This window comes from Eurosta solidaginis, chromosome 2, assembly GCF_040869045.1.
Source record: "Eurosta solidaginis isolate ZX-2024a chromosome 2, ASM4086904v1, whole genome shotgun sequence".
Lineage (NCBI taxonomy): Eukaryota > Metazoa > Arthropoda > Insecta > Diptera > Tephritidae > Eurosta > Eurosta solidaginis.
In genome coordinates, this window is record NC_090320.1 from 233,376,837 (window position 1) to 233,389,369 (window position 12,533).

The following is a 12,533-nucleotide window of genomic DNA, read 5'->3' on the forward strand; positions in this document are numbered from 1 at the left end:
CCTCTAAATCCGTCATCTACAAATTGGCGTTTATTTGAAAAATATTTTCAATAATTCTGAAAAATTAAGGATTTTTTACGCTTTCTACTGATATAGCTTTCAAGTCGATATGAATGACAAATTTAGAGTTAAAAATCGTGAAAGATATACTGAACATTTATACATGCTGCTTGTGATCCCATCATCAATAAGCACATCAACTTTCTTGTGGAACAGACGCTTTCAGTCGCAAACGGACACTCAACGAGTACACATCTCGGTGGTTGAAAATACCCAAAAACGCTATCAAAGAATTGTATATAGCAAATAAAATTTGTAATATACAAGCAGCAAATCCGCAGCTACTACCTAATCGCTTTTTCTGTTGAAAACTGCCAGCCAGTCAGCCTGCCCGATTGATTGTATAGTCATCAATCGCAACAGCGTGCACATTCGTAAAGCAAAAGAGAAAATAATTAACCATCTCTCATCTACCTAGTTATAGACAACTACATAGTAGTAAGCAGCAGCACTACAAGCCGCCTGTTTGCATGCCCACTTTTGCATTAGCGAGATAAAGACAAGCATAATTTACCGTATTGTCTTCGTTCTCGTTGTCGCAACGAAGTTGCTGCTGTTATTTAGGTATTATACATATAGTACAACTAAACGTCTGTACACCTTCAACTGACTACAAAAGTTAGCTAATAGCTGTTGTTGTTTTGTCCCACTGTAGATACATTTACGTGTAAAGTATCTGCGTACCGAACAGAACGAACCAGCACAGAACGGAAACAACATTCAGAGGTTAAATACACATCGCATTCGACAGTCTCGAACAGTGTGTTTGTGTGCTTCGTACTGAGTGGATCATAATTGCTAGTTGTGCGCGTCCTGTGTAAAAACAAAAAAATTTGAATTTGTGAAATTACAATTAAACAAATTCCGCGTACGCAGTTATATAATTAAAAATATTTAAATTAAATAAAAACGCATAACAGGTCAAATAAAATGTCAGCAGTCACAGAAAAAAATAATGGTGATGTCGCCGTTGATAAAGTTGCCGCCGATGTCGTTGATGCGGCAACAGTTAAGAAGGATCTCAAAAAAGCTGCCGCCGCTGAAAAAGTAACGGCCGCCGATAATGGTACAAAGGGTGAAGAAGAGGACGCATCCGAAGCAGCCGCCCCCATCAAGGAACACGTAAAAGGCACAAAACGGCCTGCCGAAGTGAGTATAGAAAACAAATACAGACTCGATGAAAATTAGGAATAATTGTTCGTATTCAGAATACACAGACCAGAGAAACTTAAAATAAAACCCGCAATTTTGAGAAGGTATAAAATATTGATAGAGAAGCACATTTTTACATTTATTAATGAATAGATAAAGCACCCATATTATTTAAAGCGACAATGCACTAAAAACTGGGCTAAATATGTATGTTTGTGCGTCAAGTACCATTAAAAACATGCACAGATAAACCAAAATGTTAAAAGTAGATTGTGTTGCGAAAAAGAGAGGTCGAGAGAAGCCAGAGAAGATGGCGAGTTTTTGACAAGTCTGACAGCAGCGCCACAAAATGTCTTCGCGCCTGATTAATAAATACCTAAAAATTTCGTGCTGATTGTGAAGCAACTGCTGCATAAAGCAATTCTTATCATTTAGTAGCAATTTTTTACGCAGATTTGGCAACAGTTCTACAAATAACATAAATTTTACCTTGAAATAAGTACAGTCTGCGTTTAATCGGGTTTCGTGTAGGGGGCTGGTTACGTTTTATAAATAATTACATTCGACGGTTATTTAATAACTGATATTATCTCAAGATTCCTCAAACTTGTGAAAAGTTCAACTTCTAAGGCAGAACTCATTTTTTAATCAGTTTTTGTCAAAATTGTATAATTTTAAGTTCTCATGAGATGCTCTCTCTCTGAGTTAAAAAGATAAGCTGCCCTCTGCAAAGGGACTCATGGCGGAACCATTAAAGGTGGCAGTACTTCGCCGGAAGTTAATATATCAAATCATATTAAAAAAGTACAAATCAGCTGTCGCCTTGTATAGTTCCGCTATGGTGGGTCTAAATCTGTCTATCTCGAGCAGTGAGTTATCAACAATTTTACTATATGCTCAGTCATTTTTTAGCCAATGTTTCAATAAGGAAGTACAGATTTTTGTGTATTTGGTGTTGGAAACGTTGCTATAACAAATGAAAGCTACGGATCGTGAACAACTGTTTTTCGTTTTCAATTTCTTCTTTGCATATGTATATTATTTTGTTTTGACAGTTGTTAATTTGCTATTCAAAATTGAAAAAATAAACTATGGTTTTTGATGCTGCGTATTTGCCACGACGTAGCAAATGCATAGTCATATAATTTTTTAGCATTTTGTGTAAAAAATACTACACCAGTTTGCAAATACAATGATGCTAGACCATTTGCACAAAATCCTGAACTCTCCTAATATATTTTCACATTACAGGTGAGAACATAGCAATAATCGTACGTAGACTATAAATTCATAGAAACATTCGGACTGAAACTTCTAGAAAAATATAAATGAGATGATGGTTAGGCATATGGAATTTCGATACCTAAAAGCGAAAGGCACAAAAGTGCGTGCGTTTTATCCTGGTAATATTGTACCTATGCATTTTTATAAATCTAGGTCCGCGCATTACATCAGTAATAAACTATGCTTTCGTGACTCCCACTCACTATCTCTCTCTCACCGATATAAATACACTACTATCTCCCTAAGCCCTCAAATTATTTATTTGTATTTTGTTTGTAGCAGTTTTTAGGTGTTTAAGGATGCACATATGTATGTACTTCATAACGACCATTAGAGTTATATGGTATACTAGAATAATTGTCATAAATATATGTGCAATAAATATCATTTTACACACACATGTCACTATTAAAATCAAAATCCTATTAATACATAAGCGCTTTATTTATTCATGTTTACGTACAAAGTACTAAATGTGTAGCACAATACAAAAATAGAAACGTCTCAGGGGTTAAAGTAAGCTATCAGTAGCAGAGAGATAATGGGCTGCAATTCACTCTGGAACATTAGACATTTAACGAAGAAATCAATATTTTTTTCTATAAAAACAAATGTACGTAGTGCACCCATTTTACTCGGCATTTATTTTATAGCTTGTTTGAAAATATTTTGTCTTCTAGATTTTCGTTTGGAAATTGATAGGTGTGAGCGTTTGCATTAGCCTAGATGCTTTACAACTGTAATTAATCCACTTATATATGCATACATGCACATATTATGTGTAGGAGTTGAGTTGTGGCCCAAAATACCTTTGTTGGTAAAAGCTTGCAGTATGAGCACTTTGTATGCAGAAATCGCAAATCAATATACGTACTAGTTTAGTTGATATTACAACGATTTTACATAGATTGCTTTACCCATTGCTTCGCTTTGCTAAATAAGTTTAAGTACGATCTTGCTAGCCGTAACGAAAAGTTGATATTTTTTTACATACGTAACACTTATCTGTCAAAGTGAAGTTCAGAACTAGTTGCCCATAAACATATAAAATAATAGACTACGCCAAAATATGTACATATATGGCCTTTCTGGGTTCAATGTTTGGTTTAGGTACGGTATTTCTACATATTTAGTTTGTGGAACATGAAGAGAAACACACCTTAGATATATTTCAATTATATTACGCGCTTACCTGAAAGAATGTAGAAAGACGTCTGACCCGAAGGATTCGTGCTCTAGCCGGTAGGTTAAGGGCTAAAATCCACAAACCTGAAGACTTGAGAGATAAAATATAAATCCCGTGAAAAACGGGCAAGTACTAAGTGGTGCCAGTAACGAATTCATATGTCAGTTTCACATCTACTCTACCTTTAGAATATGATCAAGCGTATGTATTTTGCATCTCAAAAGCAATATGAGCTCAACATATTTCGAGATCTTAACTTATATGCCTGATTCAATCCCAGTTTCAAAAATAAGTTGAGTTGGCATAAACCTTAAGTTAGTTGAGATTGTGTGTTAAGCCAAAAGAGATAAATTAGCAACACTTAAAAATTAATAATGGACTTAATGTGCTTAAAAAAAAATAATGAGTTTCAACAATTCAATTCAAAATGTTTGCAACAGTTCATAAAACTGTTGTTATCGAAAACGGAGAATACTTTGAAATATGGCTTTGTAAAATAATGGATAATGGCTTTGTGAATATAATATTTAGTTATAACCGTTTTTATTCGGCAGGTTTCTAAATTTTTTTTCTATTTCAATTTGTAGTTAGGAAAAATATGGTCAAAACTGCCATCATTACAGCAAGTTGATTTCGTATTAGGTATTAATTAGTTTTTACTATTCTTTCAGTTTTTATTTCATTCGTCTTCGTGAAAATGTGTGTATAACATTTGGGTTTTATGTATATTTTCTGTGTCTTAACGTGTTTCCCGCCAGCCCCTTTTCGAGCGCATGTATGCTTATGTGTATATTTGCCGGCCGGCTTATATCTGCGCGCAGAGGGGTTCGTAATATATTACAAATTTTATTTAGCATATTTATTTGTTAAGGTAATATTTATTCATACACGTTTTCTTACCTCTTTTGTTATAAGTTAACTGATTACTTTCGTACAGATCTTACCTTTTCTATTTCATTTTATCCATTTGATTGAAAGTCTGATTTCACAGTCTGTAAACATTTTTTTTTGTAATTGTTTGTGTTTTGTTGTTTTATGCTCTTCCAAGTAATAATTGCTCATATACTTACCATTTTATTTAACCTCGCTCGCTCTCTCTCTACTTACTCATTATGTACCATAATACACTTGTTTACTTATTCAATGTATAATAAAATCATAAATAACTTACATATATATTCTCTGACACGTTCCGAACATGCGGGTAGAGAAGTATAGAAACATCAAAAATGCTAAAAATACAAGCGAAAGCGCATTATAGGATACATAGATGATATGCCATTAAAAATAAAAACAACCTTGTTATTATAAAATGCTTACATACATATGTTTCTTGTTCTGTTCATTGTAGCTATCCCGTTTACGCATTCTCCGCTATTTTTTGTTGTGTTTGTATTCGTTGCTTTGTATGACTGACTATATGTAGAGCACGCCGGTTTTTTCTTTTTAAATTCTTTTATTTCATTTTGTGAGATACCTTTAGAGAGCGTCTCCCATTGACGTTAGTTGCTTATTTTCTTCACACATCGGTAAACGTTTTGATTGTTGGCTGTTAAGCTTTAACTTCCAATATTCCTTTGTACATGTTAGATTTTTAAGCGAAATGTTTTAAATTGAGTTGGCTGAGATTGATATGTATATCTGTTGAAAATAAGTTTCCTTTATTTGTTAACAATACACTAAAATATAAATGGAGAAGTAGTACATACATGTAAAATAGAAATTATTTATTGGAGACTTTAGTATTTAAAATCGGTACCGTGTTTCTTGGCATGAGTTACATGATTATTATTAATGTCAAGATAACACAGGCCGACAAACTTTAACCAACATTCAGCCCCAGAAACCAGATTTCATAATGCGATATCTCAGACTATTTCATGGCTTTTTGTATTGTATGGGAGGTATTGTGCTAATTTGGGAATGAAAAGAATATATTAATGTATTACGAGCAATAACTTGTTTACCTTTGTCCGTTAATGCGGCACATTACCCAGGGGTCTTCAGGTTAGATTGTCCTAAAGTTCTTAAATATACACTTTTTTTTCACATAATTTGTTTTAAGTTAATTTAGTGACCTTTAAGAGAACGAAAATCGACACTGATGATGGCACAACGCCGAAACCGGTTTGTCTCGAAACCAAATTTGACATGGGATGACGGAAAATCGTTCCAATATACATAATTTATCCACCCTGTCGGAAAATCAACAAAACAAAATAAGTCAATAATTTATCTTTGAGTTAAGCCGATATACAAGAACTTCTTGTGTTTTTATTACACCAGACCTAGAGCCAGCTTAACTCAAATATAATTTGTTTTAAAGAAAATAGTACATACATAAACTCACACTTAAATATTCTAGACCCCGCTCCAAAATTCAGTTTATAACTAAGATTACGCTCTAATCTACAATAACTCCAAAACAGATAATCTAGGCGTTCACATGCCTAGAAGATATATTATTAGCTGTAACATTTTCACGTTTCTTTTTTATTTCCTACTTCCATTTAGAGACGACACCCTGGAGGTGGTTCTAGGTCTAGGAAAGGAATCGACATCCCTCAGATTTTTCTTAATTACCGACTGTCAAAGGAAAAAAATTTATATGGGTAATCTAGTTATTTAATACCGATTAAAAGTTAAGTACGAAAATTAAGATATTCTCGTCAAAGGAAAAAAATTTATATGGGTAATCTAGTTATTTAATACCGATTAAAAGTTAAGTACGAAAATTAAGATATTCTCGTTATATTTAAACTAGGCCTAACTTCGTTTGACACTTGGCATGTGAATGTATGTACATATGTAACTATGCAAGTCCTTGATTTATTTGGAAATCACATGTGGTGTACATTTTCAGTGGTAACTTTCAACGCCAACCCTTTATAGCAACTTTATAACCAAAAACTTTTTAGATTTCTGTTCCAACTCAAACCACTGATTAATGAAACTGGTTTACGCTCTTTCAAGGTCATCTTTTTTCATAACTGCATACATATTTACTGTTCTCTCTAATTTCTATCAGTTGGGAAAATAGCGGAGTTCAAAACAATATGTATCTAATTCTAAAATCAATGAAAAAATCTAGTTTGGCTTCTATAAAAAATTACACGCGTGCTCGATTTTCCCGCTCTTGACCCACACATCCCCTTGCTCTCTATATATTTTTTAAAAGTGTTTTTTTTTTTTAATCCATTTGAAAAGTGCGTAAATATTACATGTGTACCTATTCTGGGTGCAAATGGATTTTTCGTCCTATTCTCTTTTTTTGTAGACAACACTTGTACAGTCATGATCGCATTGTTTTATTCTCATTGCACACATTTTCTCAAATAAACGAGCAACTACAATACTTTCCGAGTCCATTTCATGCCAAGCGTTTTCCTTTATTTTAGACTGTAATTGTGCCAGAAATTTTGCGTTTCATTATGCTATATAATTTTCGTACACTCATATATGTATGTACATACGTTGGAAAATTAAAAGAACACAATTACATCGATTATCTTAACATCGGCACACGAGCCACAGCTATGTTTTTCTCATATCCTCCCTTGCTATAGTAAAAAAAACGCAACCCCGTTTTGGTTGCGCCCGTTTACCATGTGATAATTTGTGTTCAATGTACTCTAGATTTATTTATTTTCTTGAGATGTTCGTTATTTTTCTTTGCCACTTCTTCCACATTTGTATGTAAGTATGTCAATACATTTTTAGTTTATTTTAGCGGCCACCATTCTTCAAAGTGTTATCTTATGACCTGAACAGGGCTAGCATTTTTTTGTGGTGAAGTATGTACATATGTATGTAAAGCAAACGTTATGAAGACGTCTGAATCGTCCCGCGCTGTGTACATCCGTCCTGAATGAAGCGGATTCAATCATTTTGTTTGTTTGCTTCAAATATTTCGCCGCCATGATTGAAGAGAGCGCGTACTCACACTACATAACTAGTCAATTTAGCTATATTAAAAATACATGTCTATATTGCACAGCCCTCACAAAAATAATATAATAATAATAATGAGCATTCGCTCTGCATCTTTGGAGGTCTCTGCATAAAGCGCGGCAGACTTTCAAAATGGCATAATACATCGCTTGTCGGCATGATTACGATGAAATCTATTTGTTTCTACCACATACTTTAGTAGTTGTGTGACGTAAGCAGCAGCCCGGCTGCCTGTACCGCTTCTTATTGATATGCCGCTTATGCCAGCAGATGGTCGCCACCGACGCTACTGCTGCGATATCGGTTTGTAGTGCATTAAGTACAGTTTACTTCGGCAGCTGTTTGCGCAAACGATAGCGTCGCTGGCCTGGAAAAGTATATGCTAAGTGTGTTCATATGCATTTATATAGATATGTATGTGGAAATGCCTATTGTATATGTATAACATCAGCGCTTGTTTTAAATTTCAATTATTAATTTTTAAAGGGTTGGTGTTATTTTAACCGCGCGTCTTTCTTTCCACTGCATTACCGACCACTTTTCATATGCAGCTGCCTTAATGGGAACAGTTTCCTTTGATTCGTTTGCTTTTATAATGCCTTCGGCTATAGTATGTTGTTAATACAGTTAGTTAGCTCGTAACTCGTGATATTTTACGAGATCACTAAATGTGTATGAAAATTGAACGCATGCTTTTTTTTATGAGCGCATGCACCTTTTGTTATATGTACAGCCTGTTCAACGGGAGACTTCCTTTTTATCTCTCTGATCGTACCCGTCTGTTATATGGCCCATAAATGGTCCAGAAGCATGGACCGTGACAACATCAGATGAAGCGGAGCTCGGAGTGTTCGAGAGAAAAGTTTTTCGAAAGATTTACGGACCTCTACGCGTAGACGACGGCGAGTACCGAAGAAGATTTAATGAGGAGCTGTAGGAGCTTTACGGAGACATCAGCACAGTCAGGCCATGTTATGCGAATGAAAGATGGCGGTCCGGTTAAGAAAGTATTTTTATCGGAACCCGCCTATGGAACAGAGGAAGAGGGCGACCCCCACTCCGCTTGGAGGACCAGGTGGAAAACGGTTTAAATTCCCTTGGTGTAGGCAATTGACGCCACTTAACCCAGTAAAGAAACGCCTTGTTGGACGGTCTTTTAAGCGGTTAAATGCCAATTAAGAAGAAGAAGAAGGGTTACGTGTATCTAATATTTTAATTTAATTTTCCGATTGGTAATGATTTCGAGATTGATTGACCATATAGAAATAGATTGTTAACAATTCAAGATCTGCTATATGACCTATTTTTTATCACTATTTTCTAATAATTTCTAAATTTTTAATTTATTTTCAGTCTAAATCCGCTGAATCAAAGAAGGCCAAGAAAGATAAGGCAGCTGAAGTGGATTCAGATGAGGAGGAAGCTTTAGATGAGATCGTCGAGGGTGATAGTGAGATTGAAAGTGATGAATACGATATTCCCTACGATGGTGAGGAGGAGGATCTGGAGTGTGACGGTAGGTATCTGTGAAAAACAGAAGCAAATATTTATTACGACTGGATTATTAGCCTATCTCGGCTGCCGTTTCGAACAGTTCCTATCTCAGAAAACTTTTGCAAAACGCCCTATTTTAGAATGTGTTTAGACTTTTTCGAAACATATTCTGAAGTAGGACTTTATTCAAAAGTTTTCTGAGATATTGCATTTTTGCAATGGCTGTTTTATTTACATATTTTTAACTTTAAACGTAATTTAAAAATGATTTCTCCCTTGCTATTTATTGCAGATGATGATGACGATAACGACGACGGCTCTGGATCCGACGATCAGGCGTAATAATAAGATAGTAGTCAAACCATTTAAATTAAATATTAAAATATAAAAAATATAAAAATGCAAGAAAACTTAAAAAACAGTAAAACAAGCAAAAAAAATATATATATATGTAATAACACAAAATAAACAAAAATGATGAAAGAAGTAGGAGTATATAATTATTATGTTAAGAAATACTTTTTTATTTCTTATTTTATTTTAATTGTATTATGTGTAATTTTTTTTATAAAACAAAAAAATAAGAAGAATGATGAAGTTGACGAAGATGATGATGATCAACAAAAGGCAAAAACCCCACAAAACTGCATAATTTTTCCTTTACTCTTAAGTCTTAAGTATATATGTATTATCATTTAGTATATATATCTCTATATATATTTATAAATATATATAAACAACTTGAGTGTAATAAGGAAAGAATGAGTTAAACAAAGAAAAATTACATTTAAAAATATGCAAAGAGTTATACAAAAATAAGATAAAAATTATGAACACAAATTACAACAATAGCAATTAGAAACGTTACAATTGAGTAAAAGAAAACATAAACAAAGCAAAATATAGAAACATGAAAAGTATTTAAATAAAAGAAAATTATGTGAAAAAATTGAAATTTTTGAAGAAATTATTTGCTAGTTTTTGATTGGTTATAAGAGAAAATTTGCGCTTTCTACGAATTAAAAAAATATTGCATTAACAATAATCAAGTTTATTATACTCAGTTGAGCAGAGCTCACAGAGTATATTAACTTTGATTGGATAACGGTTGGTTGTACAGGTATAAAGGAATCGAGATAGATATAGACTTCCATATATCAAAATCATCAGTATCAAAAAAAAATTTGATTGAGCCATGTCCGTCCGTCCGTCTGTCCGTTAACACGATAACTTGAGTAAATTTTGAGGTATCTCGATGAAATTTGGTATGTAGATTCGTAGGCACTCATCTCAGATCGCTATTTAAAATGAACGATATCGGACTATAACCACGCCCACTTTTTCGATATCGAAAAACCGAAAAAATGCGATAATTCATTGCCAAAGGTGGTTAAAGAGATGAAACTTGGTAGACGGGTTGACGTTATGACGCAGAATAGAAAATTAGTAAAATTGTGGACAATGGGCGTGGCACCGCCCACTTTTACAAGAAGGTAATTTAAAAGTTTTAAATAAAAAATAAAAATAAATGTAAGGCGCTATAACCTCCGAAGAGATCTAAGGCCGAGCTTCTCTTCCAATTTGCGTCGTGCTCCTCTTGATTTTCCCTACAAATTGGCCGGACGGGACCTACATGTTTTATGCCGACTCCGAACGGCATCTGCAAGGCAGATGAGTTTTCACTGAGAGCTTTTCATGGCAGAAATACACTCGGAGCGCTTGCCAGTCACTGCCGACGGCGACCCCGCTTAGAAAAAATTTCTTCTAATTGAAAAACCTTATTTCTAAAATTTTGATGTTGCTTTGCCCGGGAGTTGAACCCAGGGCGTACGGTGTGATAGGCGGAGCACGCTACCATCACACCACGGTGGCCGCCAGATATCATGATGAAATTTGGGAGGAACGTTACTACTATTACTATATATGTGCTAAATAAAAATTAGCAAAATTGGATGAAGAATACGCCCACTTTTTAAACAAATTTTTTTTTAATTCAAATTTTAACAAAAAACTTAATATCTTTACTGTATATAAGTAAATTAAGTCAAAATTCAACTCCAGTAATGATATGATGCAACAAAATATAAAAATAAAAGAAAATTTCAAAATGGGCGTGGCTCCGCCCATTTTCATTTAGTTTGTCTAGAATACTTTTAATGCCATAAGTCGAACAAAAATTTACCAATCCTTCTCAAATTTGGTAGGGGCATAGATTCTATGACGGTAACTGTTCTCTGTGAAAATGGGCGAAATCGGTGGAAGCCACGCCCAGTTTTTATACACAGTCCACCGTCTGTCCTTACGCTCGGCCGTTAACACAATAACTTGAGCAAAAACCGATATATCTTTACTAAACTTAGCCCACGCACTTATCTGAACTCACTTTATCTTGGTATAAAAAATGGCCGAAATCCGACCATAACCACGCCCACTTTATCGATATCGAAAATTACGAAAAATGACAAAAAAAATGCCATAATTCTATACCAAATACGAAAAAAGGGATGAAACATGGTAACTGGATTGGTTTATTGACGCAAAATATAACTTTGGAAAAAACGTTGTAAAATGGGTGTGACACCTACCATATTAAGTAAAAGAAAATGAAAAAGTTCTACAAGGCGAAATCAACAGCCCTTGGAATCTTAGCAGGAATATTGTTAGTGGTATTGCATATATAAATAAATTAGCAGTACCCGACAGATGATTTTCTGGATCACCTGCTCCACATTTTGGTCGATATCGCTAGAACGCCTTCACATATACATACATCTAAGGGCCACTCGCTTTTAAAACCCTCATTAATACCTTTAATTTGATATCCATATCGTACAAACACATTCTAGAGTCACCCCTGGCCCACCCTAATGGCGATATCTCGAAAAGGCGTTCACCTATAGACCTAATGCCCACTCCCTCTTAAAATGCTCAGTAACACTTTTCGTTTGATACCCATATCGTACAAACATTCTAGAGTCACCCCTGGCCCGCCCTAATGGCGATATCTCGAAAAGGCGTCCCACCTATAGACCTAATGTCCACTCCCTCTTAAAATGCTCAGTAACACCTTTCGTTTGATACCCATATCGTACAAACATTCTAGAGTCACCCCTGGCCCACCCTAATGGCGATATCTCGAAAAGGCGTCCGCCTATAGACCAGGGATGCACCTTAACGTTAAGCTAATCGTTTATCAAAAAATTTCCACCGTTTCCGTTGAAACACTTCGAAATATTATCGATAAAGAAATTATCAAGATAAATTGTATCTCGTTTTTAACCGAAACGAAAAGCTTTCGTTAACGTTAAAAAAGTTAACGAAAACGTGATACTTTATGTTTGAATTGTGCTGGCAATGCTATAGCCATGGTGAAGCCGTAAGGTGGCAACAACGAGCGCACATACAC

The 12,533-nt window shown here is 34.7% G+C and overlaps 1 protein-coding gene across 1 annotated transcript; it reads left to right on the forward strand.

The window, feature by feature from the left end:
* The first annotated feature begins 207 nt into the window (after positions 1-207).
* Positions 208-10,082, forward strand: Bacc (Bacchus). Its single transcript, XM_067767261.1, has 4 exons — positions 208-624; positions 716-1,209; positions 8,987-9,149; positions 9,420-10,082. The coding sequence occupies exons 2-4, from the start codon at positions 991-993 to the stop codon at positions 9,467-9,469; spliced, it is 432 nt and encodes a 143-aa protein (XP_067623362.1). The 5' UTR covers positions 208-624; positions 716-990; the 3' UTR covers positions 9,470-10,082.
* The last annotated feature ends 2,451 nt before the right edge of the window (positions 10,083-12,533 follow it).